We start from the raw sequence: 20317 nt of genomic DNA, 5'->3' as shown, positions 1-20317 counted from the left end.
ACACACTAAGCAGTCTTAGTTTCTATAAACACATTCTGTGATAGTCACACAAAACTACCTAACTCTACATCTCCCAGAACGTATTCCTGATAGAGGGAATGCATAACTATGTTGGTTTTGGGTGCCCTATGTGACCATTGGGCCATTTTGTTTTCCTGTGTATAAATAGATGTTTCCTTCCTTATTTCTTTTTACTTGCCTATCTTCATTACACTTATGAAGCTGTGTATTGATACCAAATTAAATAACCATTTAAAACTCTCAAAACTTGTAGTGATTTAATAAATCAAGTACTGGATGGACTTCAATAATATAAAAATTTGTGCTTATGCATTTTAAAATGGGACAATGAATGCTTATTGAGTGTTGTTTCCTGTAATGGCCCAGTTTGTATTTCTGATAACTGTATCTCTTAATGTTTTTCCTCTTGGACCAACTTGTTTTTGATAATTTTCATCCCTCTGTTAGCTCTCTGAGATTTCCAAATACTTTCTTGTAAACTCATTTTTCCAAAAACAAAAACAAAAAAAAAATTTGAAGGAAGATGAGCTGAGCTACATTTACACTCTAGATGCCTGTGTGGAGTCAAACAACAACGTCGAAGGAGTCTACCAAAGTAAAGGAGACATGAAATGAAAGCAGAATTACCAGACTTTCGTCCTCTTCTCACTTATCCTGGGTCCCAAAAGAAGAATCAGAGCTATGGTCGGTTTTGTTTTGTTTTGTTTTGAAAGCAAAAGCAGCTTCTAAGTACCTGTTAAGACCGATACTCAATACTGGTTTTGCAGTGTAATGAGCCTTGAGTATCATTTCCATGTTTTAAATGTGAGGCTATTTAGCTACAGCAAGAGAGCTACATTGTATGCATTTGCGTAGTGGTGGAGGAAAGAAGATGCTCTCCAAGGCTTATAGCCCTTTAAAGTACATTTCTATAGCACTCCACCCTACAGAGTCACGCTAGAGTCATCAGTAGATTTTGTTTTGCCTTTCTATTTTTTTTTTTTTTTTTTTTTTGGAGCTGAGGACCGAACCCAGGGCCTTGCACTTGCTAGGCAAGCGCTCTACCACTGAGCTAAATCCCCAACCCCTGCCTTTCTATTTTTTATGTAGAATCTTACTAGGAAATCTAGGCTGGCTTCCAACTCATGATTCTCCTGCCTCTACCTCCAATATTATGTTTCAAAATATTGCTTTTAAATTCTATTGTGAAAATTATTTTAGAAAATGAATTTCATAGTTCTTATATATAAGGGATACTAAAAGAAAAGCTGTTAGAATATCATCAGTCACTTCAGCCACTTCTACCCATTCATTTCCTTTAATTATTGCTTGATAGGTTTTTCTATATTTTATATGCATTTACTCCTTTGTCCCATGAGATATTTGAAGGTCAGAGGGCCACTTGTTGCTGCTGTCATTTCTCTCCTTTCATGATGTAGGTTTCTACCCAGGTAGCAGACTTGGTTGCAAGCACCATTTCATATTTTTCAAAGACCAGTTATTGTCATCATCTTGATAATTACATTTTCCAACCTTTCTTTAAGAATGTGATCTTGGGGCTGGGGATTTAGCTCAGTGGTAGAGCGCTTACCTAGGAAGCGCAAGGCCCTGGGTTCGGTCCCCAGCTCCGAAAAAAAGAACCAAAAAAAAAAAAAAAGAATGTGATCTTAAGGGGTTATGTATGTTGCTTTCGGCATTATTTAATTATATTGACTGAGTTGACGTTGCAATGCATAGTTAATAGAGAGGTGAAAAATTAGTTTTAAGCTACTGGCTAGTGGCTATGGCTAAAACACATTTGTTCGTCAGGGTGACTACTGGCTGTCTAAAAATGAGGTAACTGCTGCTTTTGGAAGGTAGGATATTATCTTTCAGGATCTATATGAAGATTCCCCAATTTTATTTTCTCTGGTGCAGTAGAAATAAGTTGGTTTAGAATTCTTTATAACTGTCTCAGGCCCTAAAACACTTCTTTGACTTGGTCTCTATTTTTAAAAAAGTCGTTTTTCAAACTTTATAGTTTATCTAAACTCTAACTGAAGTCATGTCCTTTACAGCTTAATGGACTCATAATGCATGATTACACAACTTCAGAACCCATTTGGTTAAATGAAGTGGTGACATTTTATGCACTATTAAGCCAACTAGAATAATTTTCTTGCTCTTAGCCGTAACTTCTCTGTGTCCTTATTGAAAAATTTCTGGGGTGTGTTGTAGAAGGTTTTGACAGGAGGGAATGTTCCTAAAGATATGTGGAAACAGAGCCTTTGTTCCATTACCCCATCAAGAAAAATTAGGCAGACAAACTTGTGAAATGGGAAAATGGTTGAAATGCCCCCACTTGTGTTATAATGCATTGAATTATATTTATTTTGTGATTGTTCGATTGGGAAAAGTGGACTTTAAAATTATTGCTTCATTCTTTTTTAAACTGCCTTACTAACTCATGAGTATGTGTGAAATAAAACACAGAAACTGTTCTTTTGACATTTCATATTTTTGCCATCTGAAGAATTTGAAACAGCTCAGGATGACAGTCTTTCTGTTTTTGTATAATAGGAGCAACTTTATTTCTCTTCCTCTTTGTACAATAAAACTGCCTAAAAGACAAGTGAAGTAGTTCGCTAAACTTTATAAGGGTGATCAGAATATAAAAGTGTCCTGGGTTTACTGTTCTGAGTTTGTTGTATGTTAGTGTATGTTAGTGTATGTTAGCCCACTCAGAGCTATACATATTTACTTTAGATTGTATAACTTTTTTCCTTTTTGAAGTCAATATGAATGTAGTATGGATTACAAGAAATATAAACATATAAAAGAGTATAAACATTTATCAGTTATTCTCTTGAGCTACCATTGTTAATGTGTTTGGAGTATTTTTTAATTTTGTTTCTATTAAAACAGTCCAAGCATAAACATTGTTATAGCCAAATTTTTGTTTCCTTATTTAGCATTTTTTAAATTTTAGTTAATGCTGGTGTAAAGTCTTGTTTATTAACATTTTATTTTTGTTCAGCATACAGAATAATGAGTTTCATTATGAGATTTTTGTACACATATCCTACTGTGCATGGCTTGTACTTGCTCTATATCAACTCCTCTTCCCTGTCTCACCAAGTAGTTCTCCTGCGTTCATATGTATAGACCTATACTCACGTAACACATTTAAATTTAAATTATTCATATGAGAAAAAAGATGATATTTTTATTTTCCCCAATTACAATACTCCCTTATATCATTGTCTTCCCTTCTTGTAAAGCCTTTCCTTTTAGCACATAGTCTCCCATAGTCAAAGTGGATATTTGAATATGTATTTTTCATTCCATATTGACTAAATACATGCTGTCAGCCGTTCCATTTGGTATTAAGATATAACTATGAATATAAACTAGAGTTAATGTCAAAATGGCATTTGTGTTCTAGTAGAAGCAGATGTCAAGTAATTGTACACACACACACACACACACACACACACACACACAGTTTCTTCCTCCTTCTCTCTTTCTCTCTTGTCCCTTTCATCCATCCTTTACCTCCCTCCCTCCCTCCCTCCCTCCTTAACTAGGTTTCATGTATGCCAGACTGGCTGTGGACTTTATGTAACCGAATCTGACTTTAAACAATCATTTACTTGCTTATTTCTTTATTTGGAGGTGGAGCATTGCCATAGTGCCTCTGGGAAGATCAGAGGATAACTTGCAGAGGTTGATAGTTCTCTTTTAACTACGTGGATGTAAGGGATAAAACCTACGTCATTAACCTTGGTGGTATGTCTCTTTACCTGATGCTAGCTAGCGCCATATATGTGGTTTCTAACTGAAATAGATTCTTTGAAAGGAAGGAATCATGATCTATGAGGGAAAACAGAAAAGGGGCATTTAATTCTAGGGTAAACGTACTAGACATGCTGGATATGGAATAGAGTGAGTTCCATAAGATAAGTTTGAAACCTATTACAGTGGTTTGGGGTTTTTTTTTTTGGCAAGAATTAATGATAACTTGGATTATATTAGTGATTGGAAATGGAAAGAATTTGACAGATTTAAGAGATTTTTCAAGTAGAATAGATTCAATTTAGAATACAATATTCAGATTATTTTTAGCAGAAGTTCTCAGAAGTGGATATTTGCAATGTTTTTCTGCATTTCTTAGATTTTTATATAATTCTACATTACTAAATTTTGGGGTAACTAGTGAGATTGCTCAGCAGATAAAGGTGTTTGCTGCCAAACTGAAGAGCCCGAGTTCATTTCCAGGAACCTGCTTCGTAGAAATGAAGAACCAATTCTTGAAAATTTCATCTTCTCACTTCTGCACGCATGCTTTGCCTTGCGTGCACCAACACACACACACACACACACACACACACACACACACAGAGAGAGAGAGAGAGAGAGAGAGAGAGAGAGAGAGAGAAATTTATGAATGAATGGGTGTACTATAATAATTTCATCATAATACAGGAAAAATTGTTTACATTTGAAACAGCATTCCTTAGTGCTTTGTTTTCTCTTCTTTCAACAGTTAAAGGATGTTGATACTAGAAAAATCATTAAAGCCATGCTTTCTTATGTGTGGCCCAAAGACAGGCCTGATCTGCGAGCCAGAGTTGCCATTTCCCTGGGATTTCTGGGTGGTGCAAAGGTAAGGATACATTTTGTTAAAATATACTATAATTTTTTATAGTGGTAAGCTCTGGGTTAGAGTAAGCAAGTTACTGTCAGTGAAGCATGGTCAACTTTGAGGACTTTCATTGCTTTGCGTAATTCTTTCATTCATTGAGCAGAAATTGTATGATACAAAGTGGTTTCTGATAGTTATAGTCTGATAGTTATAACTAATGGAATTCATTCTTAAGACAAGTATATACAGTGCAGAAACATTGTGTGTAAGAAAGCATATTGAATTCTATAAAAGAAGTTCCTCAGAACCATGGTGGCCTTCTTCTGATAAATAGAAAAGAAGACAAGCACATCTGTAGCCATAAGTGCCAAATAAGAGCTTAGTTGAAGGGAGAAAGGAAGATAAAAAGCCACAAATCCTGAGCGCTTTCGGTGCTTTAAGTGTAGGAGTCTTGAGATATTTTAGAGACCCCCCTCAGTTTTAAATTCATGTGTCCTATTATTTGCTCATTCTTTCCCCTGCCCTGAAATATATTAAGAATGTATACAAAATCCTGTTTTGATATTCACTATATAGTATTCAAATGAAAAAGTTAAAGGATTCATACAAACTGAAGAGAAGCCACAGTATAGGTATTCAAATGTAAGTGAGGTAATGTAGATAAGGCAGATTTCTTCCCTCATCTTACAGGGGCAAGGCAATTTTATTTTATTCTAATTTATTTTATTTTATTTTATTACTGTGAGACAAAATGGGTCATAAATGATTTAAAGAAGTACCATTCAACTGTTGTGGGGTTTTAGAGGAAAGATAGGTTACAACCTACCTATCTTTCCTCTAAAGATGACAGGTGAGGAGTGAGGAAAGATTTTGCAGGGGAAATGACATCCTTTAGAGCCCTGTATAAGTCAGATTGCTAGAGAAGTAGAGCTCATTTGGACAGTGGCCTAGTGAGAACATATAGTATGTGTGCGAAGTGCATAATCCACCTTGACTCCATTGAAGGAGTAGTGCTTCAGAGAAATTGGAAGTCAGTCTAGAGAGATTAAGTTCCTAATGTAAAATACCTATACCATAATGTAAGACTCATAATATAACAAATAAGAGCTTAACTACTGAGTAAGCATGCTAATATGTTTAGAAGTATGTTTTAATAAGTTACTCTGGCTCTGTTGTAGAAGATATACTAAAGTAGTACCAGATCTACTCTAGGAATACCATCCCCCCATTCTATGTTTTCATATGGCAAATATTTTCAGCTACTTATGAGACCAGTAGTAGTCTAGGTAAGGAGTAACAGCAGACTGTACTGAAGTCATGGTAGAAAAATGCTTACAGGAGAGAAAGAGGCCAGAAATGTTGTGAGGCCCGGAAACCGGGAAAGGGAATAACACTCGAAATGTAAATAAGAAACACTAAAGTTAATAAAAAAAAAAAAGAAAGAAATGTTGTGAGGCAGAATTAAGACATATCAACAGATTGGTTATTAGGAAGTCAAAGGTGATGCCAGGAACACACTAATGATACTGCTTTCAACACAAGTAGGTAGTAAGTCAAATCTTGTTTGTAGAATGGAGATAGCACTTTTGGACGTGTTGAGATGCTAGCACATCTAGATAAAGAGCAGTTCATTCAGGGATATAACTGCAGGGCAAGCTCAGGAGAGAGCCCAGAGTTGGAGAAATACAGAGATGATAGTCAATGATTACAAATTATGGAGATTGCCAAAGACATGGACAGGACAACTGAGGACAGAACCTTTGTTCCATACAGAAGTAAGCAGAAAGAAAAACAAAATAATTGAAAAGGTAAAGTCAAGTCATAGCTAGACTCCTCATTTTTCCATCTTTCTCACCTCCGGGCTCTGTTGAGGACCCTCCCACTGAATCTGACCCATTCTTGGAGGGAGCGTCTTAACTCAAGCTATTGAACTAGGCAACAGATCATAAGCCTATGCTTCACTATATTTGTTGAAGCTGAATAGAGAACAGTATTAGAAATTAAGTTGGTAGCTGATGTTGAAAATTTTAACATTCATATACATTTTAGCACAGTGTTGGCTGCTGGATTATCTTTTACATGTAAATTATTAAAGAGAAAGATTGTCTAAACTACTATTCAAGGCAAAAATAGTGAATTGGTCTTTATTTCTTTATTAGCTAAATGTACTTACATTGTTAACAAGTAAAAAGCAGATGGTTTTCTGGACTTTCTTGTGAATTGAAGAGGGCAGGTTAGAACATGACTAATTAATCTAGCTAAAGGGAGGAGTCTTCAGTAATGACATTTACATTAGGATTTATTTTTAGAGTGAGTCCCAGTCCTTCAAAAATACAGATTTCTGTTGCTTGGTGACAGGTCAATATCAAGGTGTGAAATCTAGCTAAGCTAACATCGTTGATGATTAAAATATTTTTAGAATGCTAATATTTGATTCTTTACTCAACAAATAGAACTCATAGAATGAAAATTGCTGTTCCAAATTCTTGTTAGCTAATTAGAAGGAAATCAAAATGTATAGAGAAACTCTTTAAAAACTATATTTGATTTCTTTTAAATCTAGAAAAGGAAGAGGTAAATGGAAATTATGAGTATATAGAAAATAGCATAGAGAAGATACTTTTTAAAAACTGAAAATAGGTTCTTTTCTCATACAATACATCCCAACCAGTTCCCCTTCTCTCCACTCCTCCTAGTTCCTCCCCACTTACCCTCCTAGATTCACTCCACTTCCATTTCCATTCAGAAAAGAACAGACCTCCAAGAAAAAACAACCATACAAGATAGAATAGGACAAGGAGAATCAGATCTGTTCTTCCACTGTTAGGAATCCTGCAAGAACAGCGAGCTACACAACCATAACATATATACAGAGGACCTAGCTGAGACTCAAACGGGCTCCCCATGTCTCTTCAGTCTCTGAGCCCTTCTTAAGGGATTTTGTGGGCTGTGTTCTTGTGCTCTTCATCCCCTCTGACTCCTACAGTGTTTCCTCCTCCTTTTCCAAGGAGGTTCCCTAGGTTTCAGGGGACTGACTCAAGAGAGACCTCCAATTTAGACTGACTCTCATTCTCACGCACCCTCCCTCCTTTCTCTCACTGTCTCTTTCTCACTCCCCCTCACGCCCTCCCTCCCTCCCTGCATAATGTTTGCCTGTCTCTGAACCCACTCGCATATGCTGCTGGAGGAGCCTCTGTGATGATGATTGGAAAAACCAGCCATGTATGAGTATTTTCAATGACCTCTCTATGTTCAGTGAGCTGAGTGGAAGTTTTCCTCGGCAATTGGGTCCCTGCTGTCAATTTTTAGAAAGCAACCTTTGCCCTAGCATCATCCTGGGGTGTTGAGAGATCTTCATAGGACTGCCTTGGCCAATACGTCAACCAGATGTAACCTTGTTCCACCACTGGAAGCCTCGGGTAGCTACAAAAGGCGGCCAGTTGACATTCCGGATCTTCCATGACTACACACCAGACTCACTCTTTTACACTCCAAGAAGCTTCTACTGTTTGCACAATACCATCAATTACCCCCAATTCCAGCTGTCTCTCTTCCACACTTTCTCTCCATCCCCTTCACCTGATCTCCTCCTCTTCTGTCTCTACCCATCCCCAGTCCACACATAAAATCTATTCTGTTTCCCCTTCCCAGGGAGATAGATCTATGTCCGCTCCAAACCCTCCTCCATACCTAACCTCTCTGGGTCTATGGATTATCACTTAACAGCTAATATCCACTTATTTTTTAGGTTGATTTTAAGACTTTTATTTTTATTTTTCTTGGATATTTTATATATTTACATTTCAAATGTTATCCCCTTTTCCCACATAGCATTATCTCTCCAGGTCTGGGTTACCTCACTCAGGATGGAATTTTCTAGTTTCATCCATTCGCCTGCTAATTTCATAGTGTCATTGTTTTTAATAGCTGAGTAATATTTCATTGTATAAATACCACATTTTCTGTATGCATTCTCCCAGTGAGGGACATCTAGGTTGTTTCCAGTTTCAGGCTATTATGAATATAGCTGCTATGAACGTAGTTGAACAAGTGTCTTTGTGGGATGGCGGGACATCTTTTGGGTATATGCCCAGGCATGGCATTTCTGGGTCTTAAGGTAGATTGATTTCCAATTTTCTGATAGACCACCATATTGATTTTTATAGTGGGTTTATATGTTTGCACTCCCACCAGCAATGGAAGAGTGCTCCACATCCTTGTCAGTGTGAGCTGTAATTGTCTTTTAAAAAAAGCCTTTCTTTTTATTTGGGGTAATTTGAGACATTAGAGCATATTAGCATCAATGATCATTCTAGAAAACATTTTCTAGTTTCTAAAAAATATTAATGTCCAAATCTTTAAAAAAAATGATAATTGCTTTCCTTCTTACTTGTGGTACAGTTGTTTTGTAGTTGATTTGCAAAGATGGATTGTGGTACTTAAACCCGTGTGAGAGTAGAAGTGTGTTGGTTAATATGAAATATGCCAGCTATCATTTTGATACTGATATCTAAATTTAATTTTGTTGTTATCTAAGAACACACTTTATATGATATGTATTCCTTTTAATTTGTTAGGATTTATTTTTGGCCTAGAATGTGCTTTATTTTGGTGAATGATTTTTGTGAGCTTGAGAAGAATGTGTGTTCTGCTATTGTTGGATGAAGTGTTAATATTTTATATATCATTGATCGATAATGTTTACTCCAACCATATATCCTTACTTGTTTTCTGCCTGTTAATTGTAGGGATTACTAATGAAGTGGTTCTGAAAGTCTCCAACTATAATAGAGGATTCTTCTATTTATTTATTTATTTATTTATTTACTTACTTAGATTTTACCTCAAACATTTTAGCTTTTCATTGTGTCTACACATTACTATTGTTATATTTTTTAGACTTGGTCCTTTCATTATGACAGTTGCCCTCTTTATTTCTGTTATATTTCTTTGATATGAAAATTGCTTTTTACTATACATGGACTGACCCTGGGCTCCAACCTCATAGGTAGCAATAAATAGCCTAGTAAGAGCACCAGTGGAAGGGGAAGCCCTGGGTCCTGCCAAGACTGAACCCCCAGTGAACATGATTGTTGGGGGGAGGGGGACAATGGGGGGAGGGTGGGGAGAGGAACACCCATAGAGAAGGGGAGGGGGAGGAATAAGGGGGATGTTGGCCCGGAAACTGGGAAGGGGAATAACAATCGAAATGTAAATAAGAAATACCCAAGTTAATAAAGATGGAGAAAAAAAAGGAAATTGCTTTTTGAGATCAATAATTTCAGCTTTTTAAATTAATTGTAATTAATATTACTATGGTATGTATTCATTTATTTTCTTTGAATACATTCTGTGCTTTATTTAAAGTTGTGTCATGACACTTGTTAATTCATCCTGACCATCTTTTGTTACAATTGTTTTATTAATATTGACCATGTGTATAATTTTTCTATTTACTGTCGTGGTTTGAATGAGAATGGCCCAATAAGCTTATATGTTTGAATACTTGGTTCCCAGTAGTAGAACTGTTTGGAAACAGTGAAGTATAGCCTTGGATGAGGTGTGTCACTAAGCCCACTCCATTCTCAGTTAGCGTCGTGTCTGTCTGTCTCCTGCTTGTGGATATAAGCTCTCAGTTACAGCTTCAGCACCATGCCTGCCAGCCTGCCTGCCTGGTGCCATACTTCCCTCCATTAGGGTCATGGACTCTAACCCTCTTGGACCATGAACCCCCAAAATTAAGTGTTTTCTTTGATAAGTTGCCTTCTTTATTATTACTATTATTTATTATTTAATCTTTTTTTACAGTCCAGACCTTATCCCCCCTCCCAGTCCACCCTCTGACAGTTCCACATCCCATACCTCCCCCTACTCCACATCTGCAAGAGGATGTCCCCGTGTCCCACCATACTTCCCCATTCCCTGGGGCCTCAAGTCTCTTGAGGGTTAAGTGTGTCTTCTCTCTCGGAGTCCAGATCTCTGCTGTATATGTGTTGGGGGCTTCATCTCAGCTGGTATATGTACCTGGTTGGTGGCTCAGTATCTGAGAGATCTCAAGGATCCAGGTCAGTTGAGACTGCTGCTCTTCATATAGGGTCACCTTTCTCCTCAGTTTCTTCCAGCTTCTCCCTAATTCAACCAGAGAGGTCAATTGGTTGGGTGTAAATATCTGCATCTGACTCTTCCAGGTGCTTGTTGGGCCTTTCAGAGGACAGCCATGCTAGGCTCCTGTTTGTAAGCACACCATAGCATCAGTAATAGTGTCAAGACTTGGAGCCTCCCCTTGAGCTGGATCCCACCTTGGGCCTGTCACTGGACCTCCTTTCCCCCATCTCTTCTCCATCTTTGTCCCTGCAGTTCTTTCAGACAGGAACAATTCTGGGTCACAGCTTTTGACAGTGGGATGGCAACCCCATCCCTCACTTGATGCCCTGTCTTTCTGCTGGAGGTGAACTTTATTATAGTTCCCTCTCCCCACTGTAGGGCATTTTATAGTAAAAATGGCCATCCTACCAAAAGTAATCTACAAATTCAAAGCAATCCCCATCAAAATCACAACATAATTCTTCAAAGACAGGGAAAGAACAATTCTCAAATTAATCTGGAAATGCAAAAACTCAGAATAGGGAAAACAATTCTTTACAATAGAAGAACTTCTGGGGGAAATCACCATCCCTGACCTCAAGCTATAACTACAGAGCAGTAGTGATAAAAACTGCATGGTATTGGTACAAAGACAGACAGGTTGATCAATGGAATAGAATTGTAGACCCAGAAATAAAGCCACACACTTCATACACTTGATCTTTGACAAAGAAGCCAAAAATATACACTGGAAAAAAGAAAGCATCTTCAATAAATAGTATTGTTTTAATTGTCATTCGGTATAGAGAAAACTGAAAATAGATCCATATTTGTCAGCTTGCACAAAGCTCAGGTCCAAGTGGATCAAGGACCTCAACATAAAACCAGATACACTGAATCTAATAGAAGAGAGAGTGGGAAAGAGCCTGGAACTCATTGGCGCAGGGGAAATTTTCCTAAACAGAACTCTAATAGCTCAGGCTCTAAGATCAAGAATTGGTAACTAGGACCTCATGAAACTGGAAAGCTTCTGTAAGGCAAAGGGCACTGTCAGTAGGACAAATTGGCAACTTATAGATTGGGTAAGTTGCCTTCTTGGTCATTGTGTTTTGTCATAGCAATAGGAAAGTAAGAAAGACCATTGTCCTGTTCTTTGGGTTTTGCTTTTGTTTTCTTTTTAATCTATTTCTTCTGTCTTTAAGCACATTATGATTGTTTTCTGTGTCTGTTAACATTAGAATGATTGTTTTCTGTGGGCTGTGGAGCCTCTACTAAACATTTAGAGCTAATCTAAGTCTACTTTCATGTAACACTTTACTGTCGCATGGGTAGTGTAAAGAATAGTATTTCAAGTGTAGGCCTCCTGTCATTTAGGCATTGTTGTCATTCCTTTTGTTTATTTGTGAGCTCTGATTATTCAATATTTTGTATTATTTTGAAAAATCAGTTTTATTTTAGATCAGATAAAAACAAATGTCTGTTTTATGTACATTTATTTTTTCTCTAACAAATATCTATTTTTACGAACATTAAAATTTTGGTCATTTTCTTCTTCTTTTTGATAAACTTTTTAAAATAGTTTTTAGAGGCAACAGATCATGACAATGAATTCCTCCAAATTTTGCACTTTAGAAAGCATTTCTTCTCCTCTTTTAAAGGAAAATGTCAATGGGTACAGAATTCTAGGTTGTGGGACTTATTTTTAATTCTATAATTTATGTAGTTTTACTGTCTTTTTGTTTAAATGTTTCCAGAAGAGAAGCCTAATGTTATTTTTATTTGTGTTTTACAGGTAGAGCAGTTTTTCCTTCAGCTTCTTTTAACTTTGTCTTTGTTTTCCTGTGGTTTGAAAGTGATAGGCCTTGCTATACTTTTTACTTCCTCTGCTTGGTCTATAAGTTCCTATATCTCTGGCTTGGTGTTAAAAATTTTAGAAAAATAATTATTATGATATATTTATTTTCCTTTTCTTATATTATAATATTCTTATTATATATATGTATATATATATGTGTGTGTGTGTGTGTGTGTGTGTATAGAACAGCTTTTGAAATGGTCTATGATTTTCAATATTCTCTTCTACTTTTTTCATTATTTTCATTTTCTCCATTTCACATGGTTCAAATATGTCAGGTTCATTAATTTTTGATTGTCTTATGTCTATCTATTACTTCATTAAACACATTCTATTTTCTGTTATAGTATGTTTGATTTCCAGTCTAACCTTTTGATTCTTCCTTATGGACGGTCCTTTTCTCTACATAGATTACCCACCTGTTCTTATATTCAATCTTACGGTTTGAAGCCTGGCCTGGTTCCACTGGTCTGTAATTTCAGTTGTTTGCGAGGCTGAAACAAGAGGGCCAGGGTCAGTCCAGGGAACTTAGTGGCATAGTATCTCAAATTTGTTAAAGATCATGTTTTAAAAGCTGAGGATATATTTCAGTGTAAGAGTACTTATGTAGCATGTACAAAGCCTAAGTTCAGTAGCCAACATTGCAATAAAAAAAAATACATTCCTGGTTTGATTATAAACCATCCAAGTTTTATTCTAATGCTTATTTTGTCAATTTATGTCTTTATTGCCTTTTAGTTTGAATTGTAATTTTGTTTTAGGAACCTGAACATGATATGTCGAATAAAAGGTACTAAGGTAAATAGGCCTTTAGTGTGAAGTTCTATGTTTGTATGGGTAAAATTGTCTGGGTCTATTATAGCTGTACATACCAGCTAAATTTCATGTTTTGTCTCAGCTTGTTTTAATGTTTTTTTAAAGAAACCTTTTATATCAATGTGTATGTAAGTGAATGCTACACATGTCTAAGTGCCAGTGAATGGGTGAACAACAGGAGAGGGTGTTCACTTCTGAACGCACATTCTCTGTAAGAGCAACAGCTCATGACCCCAGGCCCTTTTCCTTAAAAGTATTTTTATTTTATATTTGGTTGTTACTAGAGTCTTCTTTTTAAATAGGCTTGTTTATATTTTATTAGTTTTTATTTCACGTATATGTGGACCTTGTGTAACCCTGGTTCATGCAGAGGCGAGAAGTGGGAGTTTAATCCCCTGGAACTAGCATTGCAGATCTGTGTGAATTTCTCACATGGGGAATGGGAACAGCATCCAGGTCTTCCAAGAGCACCAAGTGCTCTTAACTACTGTTCCATCTCTCCTTGTAAAATGGGTTCTCAAAGTTGAAGTCTCTTGAGCTGTAATCCCTTGCTATTCTAAAGGAGCTCTATTGATGTGGTTATAAATGGTTTAAAGAAAATACTTTTATAATACCATGATCAGGTCTTAGATTTGGAATGAATCTCTGACCCTTTGATGTGACCTTTACAATTGCCTCTCAGCTTTCACCTCTGCAATTAGCTTTGACAGAGCGGCTCAAGAGGTACAAGTGGGTGTCTCCCTTCTCCAGGGTTTATTATAGATTTATAAAAGTCAGGTCAGTTAGTCTTTGGTAAAATAATATCCTTGGAGGAAAAGACTTTGTTAATGAGAACCCAATATCTGGACCTATTTCAAAACTTACTTTTCTCCTTCACCCTACTTTAAATAATGAGGGTATTTCTTTACTCTTGTAAAACTTGGGTGTTGAAGGCTTGTTCCCAGCTCATGGTATCACTGGAAGATGGTTTTAAGAGGTAGAGTTCATTTGGAAATCTTATGCTCATAGGGCTTGAGATCTTGGTTTCTCTCCCCCCCCCCCACTCTCCCGTTCTTTCCTGGCCTTTGTGAGTTGAGCAGGTTATTCTTCGGGGTACACCTACCATGGCGTACTTATCATCACAGGCCAAGAGTCTGGTGGAAAGCCCTAAGACTGTGAGCTTAAATAAACATTTGCTCTAATTGAGTCAATCACCCACAGTACATCTCCATAGAAATATGACTTATAAGTCAAAGTATAAGCCTCCAGGACCTAATCTTAGTCTAGCTCTCCCTATCTCCATCAATTATACTTTTAAGTTTACCTGTTTTTTGTTTTGTTTTGTTTTGTTATAGATACAGTTTCTCCCTCAAAGATAGGATTTTGTATACACATCTGTCTGCCTTTTAAGTTTTGGGGTTACACATTGCCGTTTGTTCCCAATTCTTGTTAGAGCCAAGAAAAGTTATGGTTATTCAGTCTAACTTTTATCATTGTAATTTCTATGTTCTTTATATATCAAACAGGAAACTAGGAGTCCTACCTATGACAGGATGGCTTACATTAGCAATTTATCCAGATGCTAATGTTGCTTCAAACAGATTAATGAATAAAGTAAAAACTTCATGTAACTTTTTTTTTTTCGGAGCTGGGGACCGAACCCAGGGCCTTGCGTTTGCTAGGCAAGCGCTCTACCACTGAGCTAAATCCCCAACCCTTCATGTAACTTTTATAAGATGCTTATATTGCGATTTTTTGTTAAGGGTTAGTCTGATATACTCCTAAATTGTCTCTTAGATGACTTATATATGAAAAATGTATTTACTAGATTTGATTATTAGAGGTAAGAATATATAAACTAATTGCTTTCCCATGTCCATTAATTTAGTTTTGGTTCTGTATTCTAGCTATAAAATCAAATAAATTATTTTCTTGTGGTAATTTTGACCTGTAGATTTTTGACTTGTCTGTAGCATGATTTAGGTATCTGTTATTTGACAACAAAATGCAGATCCTTTGTATTTTTCTTACCATTGTATGTTTAATACTTCCCTGATCAAACTATTATGTTGAGTAAAACATTGAGCTAATTTCTTAGAAATATAATGTTTCACTTTCATATGGAGATTTGTTATGTAATTCATGCATGTAAATCATTTGTACATCTTGGCACACCTTCTCAAAGTCCATATTCAAATATGCTGCAACAGTCTGGTTTGAGAGGTTGTTTTCTGTTCTGGTTACTCTTTAATATGCAAAGTAAACTTTTGAAACATTTTTCATTTATTTGCTTACTTGATTGTATATACACATTATCTGTGCATGTCTGTGTGACCTGTGAGGTCAGAGTACAGCCTGATGGAGTACAACTCTGCTTCTATTGTGTGAGTCCCAAGGATCGAAGGAATGCTGCCAAACTGTGTGCCCAGTGCCCACCCATACCCTCTAAGTCAGTTTCCCAAAGTAAACTTTAAAAGCAGGTATGCTGGCTAGCTCTATATTCTCTTTGATACCAGGGAGAGTCATTAGAAAAGAGAATACCTCAATTGAGAAAATGCCTCTTTAAGAATGGGCCATAGACGGTAATGGGGGGAGGATGGCGAGGGGAACACCCATAGAGAAGGGGGGGAGGGGGATGTTGGCCTGGAAACCGGGAAAGGGAATAACAGTTGAAATGTAAATAAGAAATACTCAAGTTAATAAAGAAAAAAAAGAATGGGCCATAGAAAAGCCTGTAGGGCATTTTTAAAGTTAGTAATTGATGGGTAAGGAAGACCCAGCCCATTATAGCTAGTGCTGCCCCTGGGCTGGTGGTTCTGGGTGGTTCTGAGCTCTTCTATAAGTAAGCAGGCTGAGCAAGCCATGAAGAGCAAGCCAGTAAGCATCACTCCTCAGTGATCTCTGCATCAGCTCCTGCCTCTAGTTTGTTGTCTTATCTGATTTCAGTGATGAACTGTTATATGGAAGTTTGAATGAAAGCCTTTCTTCCCCAAGTTGCTTTTGGTCACATTGTGTTTTATTGTAACAATAGTAACCTTTACTAAGACAGCAAGCTAGAAGAATTGTATTTATATGATAGAAATCTTTATTTTTCACATTTACTCTATTATTTTTTGAGAATTTTATATGAGTACTATATTTATATCATTTTCACCCAAAAGTTTTCCCTCTACAACTCTTCCTGAATACTTCCTAGTCTCTTTCAACTTCATGTCTCCTTTAATTATTGTTACATGTACATGCATACTCATACAGGTGTGTATATGTAAGTAAAACTTGCTGCTTCTACTTAATGTTGCTCATATGGACATGTGTTTGGGATAATCACTTGAAATTACATAGCCTCTCATGGCTCATCCCCAGAAAAGATTGTTTCTTCCTCTCTTAAACAGCCATTCATTGCCTGTAGCTCTTCATCTAAGAGATGGAATTCTTTTAAGACATTTGCTTTCTTTCTCAAATCTAATTTTAGTGAGTTAATTACTGACTTTATAAAACATAAAGGATTTTACATCTGAACCTTGCAAATCACTTTGTTTTTGTTTTATATTTGCCTCGGTCTTTCTCTTTAATACGAATAAAGACTTCAGTTGTGTAAAGGTCCTACAGCTACCTGATAGTCCTTACAAACTGTGTAGCAACCTTTCTCTTTTTTTTCATTGTTTTGTCCTGCTCATCAAATATCCCTATAGCTTTGCTGGTCTTTATTTTCCCCCTCCTTTTGTGACTAGAGAGGCAGTTAACAAAGGAGCAAAATTCCCTTTCACTTTTTCAGATATCCATTCTTTCTTGGCAGTAGTACTGTCAGTGCCCTTAGTTAATGAAGGCCACAGTGAGCAAAATTAATTATCGAAGACTTCAGATATTGAAGAGTCTGAAAGAATCAGGTTCCTTACATGACAAAGTTATGATTAGAAAAAGGAAAGTCATAATTAACTGGCTTTTGAGGGACTAAGCAAACTGACTTATTTAGCTAGTAATTTTCGTATCATGTACATATGACTTATATTTGGCTGTTCTTTATGGTGCCTTAGTCCATCTTCTGTTGCTACAATGGAGTATCTGGGACAAAGCAGTTTGATGCCCAATGTTGTGGCACTTGTTTTTAATCCCAGCAGTAGAGAGGCAGAGACAAGTGAATCTCTTGAGTTTGAGGTCAGCCTGGTCTACATTGTGACTTCCAAGACAGCTACAACTGTATACAAAGAGAGGGAGAAGAAAAATAACATTTATTTTATTTGAGGTCATGGTTCTGAAGGCTTGGAGGTCCAAAAGCATAGAGTTGGCATCTAGTCAGCATCTGGCAGTGCCATCATACTGTATCAACTCTAGTATATACAAGGGAAGACAAATGGCTATGTATAGGACCACCCACCTGACATACTTCCTCCAACAAGGCCACAGCCCCTAATCCTGGTGATTAAGCATTCAAATAATGAGCCTGTGGGTGCCATTCTTACTCAAACTACTACCTTCCCCACAGGCTTGTACTCATATCATAATGCAAAAATAATCCAACTGCAAAAGTCCTTCTAGCTTTTCAGTATTAACACTGTTTAAAAGTCAAAAAGTTCAAAGTCTCTTCTGAGACTCATGCAGTCTCTTAACAGTAACCTCCTATAAAATCAAAAGCAAAAAGAAAATCACATACTTCCAAAATAAAATGGCACAGAATATGCATTACCATCCTAAAAGGGAAGGAGTGAAGCATAGTGAGGAAAATCTGGACCAAAGCAGAACAAACTCCCAAATTCTGCATCTCCATGTCTGATACCAAACACTCTTCAGTTCTCCAACACCACTTCTTTCTCTTGGGCTCATTCTAAATCTAATCTGCAATTTTGCTTGGTAGATATCCCACAACTCTGGCATTCCCAACATCTTGGGATCTCCAAGGCAATCCAGGCATTACCACTTCACGAAGTGGCTTCTCTGGGCTTCTATGCAGGAGCACCTCTGATACAAACCTGGCTTTATTGGCTTCCCTTAGCCTCTGAGGGAGATTTTACAACCCCTTTCTTGTATTCTTGACACTAAAACCAGAACCATGTGACCAAAGCTGCCAAGTTCTGCTGCTTACTGTAGCTGGAATTTGACCTCCTAATTAAATTATATTTGTATCAGCTTTCTGGTTTTGTTGGTTTCCTTAAATGATTGAGCTTTCCTTTAATTAATTTTCGTTAAGTTGAAAGCTTAGCTATGTGAGGTCTTACCCTGAGGCCATCACTCCCTTTATTCCATTTAAACGTTTTATCTCTTTGAGCACTGGACTTGGCTCCAACACTACATTTCCTGGGGCTCCTTCTCTCTTCAATCTGTACATTTTGCATTTTTCCTTTTTCAACTTGCTCTTTTTCATTATAGATCTTCATAACAATGACCCTAATAACAAAATAATTCTGTCAGTACTAGGCTGTCTTGAAATCTTCTCTGCCCATACTACTAATCCTACACTCTTCAATATAGCTTCAGTCAGATTTTTTAGGACAAGGGCAAAAAACAACCAAATTCTTCACCAAAATATCTCAAGAATGATCTCTAGGCCATTTAACAGTATTCTTCCCCTCTGAAACCCCTTGGCCTGGGTCCCCACAATTCAAATCTCCCTTAGCACTGCCTTCCATGTTCCTACTAAGATGACCCATTAAGCCCCACTTAAAGTGTCTGTCTTAGTCAGGGTTCCTATATCTGCACAAACATAAAGACCAAGAAGCAAGTTGGGAAGGGAAGGGTTTATTCAGCTTACACTTCCACATTGCTGTTCATCACCAAAGGAAGTCAGGACTGGAACTCTAGCAGGTCAGGAAGCAGGAGCTGATGCAGAGGCCATGGAGGGGGTGCTGCTTACTGGATTGCTTCCCCTGGCTTGCTCAGCTTGCTTTTTTTTTAAGGCATCTCACTACTTAGTCCAGGAGGGACTCTGTTAGGAGACAAAATCGTTTTATCACCTCATGACAGACTTATTGCCTTGTCTTCCAACTTTGCTACTCATTGACAATGTAGCCAGTGTTTCCAATAATAAATGTTTATTTCATTTATCCATGTAATCCAAAAGTCCTATTTCTTCCTCAATATATGTATTTTCTAGTTAAATTTAATTAGGCCAAAAGGGAACATTCTAGACATATCAGCTTGATCACTTATCATGCACATGCATCAATTATATAAAATTTTATATATAAAAATAAATCTATGGTGTTCTGCATACCCTGTGATTCCTACAATCTTTTCTCCCCGTCTTAAATCAGAGGGAATGCAAGACAGCATAAGAACATGGCCCACTGCCTTACAGGCTCTGCTTCCCAGTCTGTGGGTGTATGACTAGCCTGAACCTACAATCTGTGAATCCCAGGAGGGGAAGATAGGCAGGATGGCCAGGAGTGGAAGAAACCTCAGGGGGCAGTGGCTTCCAGGACAACTTCAGGGAGTCAGCTCATTTAATGGAGAGAACAACAGCTACATAAAACTTTGGGGATGAGTAACTATGAGTATATATCATTGTCCAGGGCCAGGGATGCCTCATTTTCAGCTTGCTTTTTATAGAACCTGGGACTACCAGCCCAGGGATGGCACCACCCACACTGGGCTGGGCTCTCCCACCCTTGATCACTAATTGAGAAAATGCCTTACAGCTGGGTCTCATGGAGGCATTTCCTCAACTGAGGCTTCTTTTTCTGTGATAACTTCAGCTTGTGTCAAGTTGACACACAAAACTAGCCAGTACAGTGACCAACTGCTTTTCTCATCCAAATTCCCAAAGTCTTCCATATTCTTCCAACAAACAACATGGCCAGACCTTTCACAGCAATACCTTACTCCCTGGTACTAAATTCTGTCTTAGTCACTATTCTACTACTGTGAAGAGATACCATGACCAAGGCAGCCCTTATTTTTAAAAAACATTTAGTTAGGTGCTTGCTTGCCATTTTAGAGGTTTAGTTTGTTATCGTGGTAGGAGC

At 37.3% G+C, this 20317-nt stretch overlaps 1 protein-coding gene across 1 annotated transcript in view; it reads left to right on the top strand.

Annotated features, from left to right (window-relative positions):
* Positions 1-20317, top strand: part of Abcb7 (ATP binding cassette subfamily B member 7) — a 141176-nt gene that overhangs the window by 84671 nt on the left and 36188 nt on the right. Inside the window, 1 exon segment of the mRNA NM_212518.1 lies at positions 4526-4645. Coding sequence (NP_997683.1) covers positions 4526-4645 — 120 coding nt within the window.

Source organism: Rattus norvegicus, chromosome X, assembly GCF_021556685.1.
Source record: "Rattus norvegicus strain SHRSP/BbbUtx chromosome X, alternate assembly SHRSP_T2T, whole genome shotgun sequence".
Classification (NCBI taxonomy): Eukaryota; Metazoa; Chordata; class Mammalia; order Rodentia; family Muridae; genus Rattus; species Rattus norvegicus.
The sequence above is the reverse complement of the archived record's forward strand: the minus strand, read 5'-3'. Positions and strand labels throughout refer to the sequence as shown.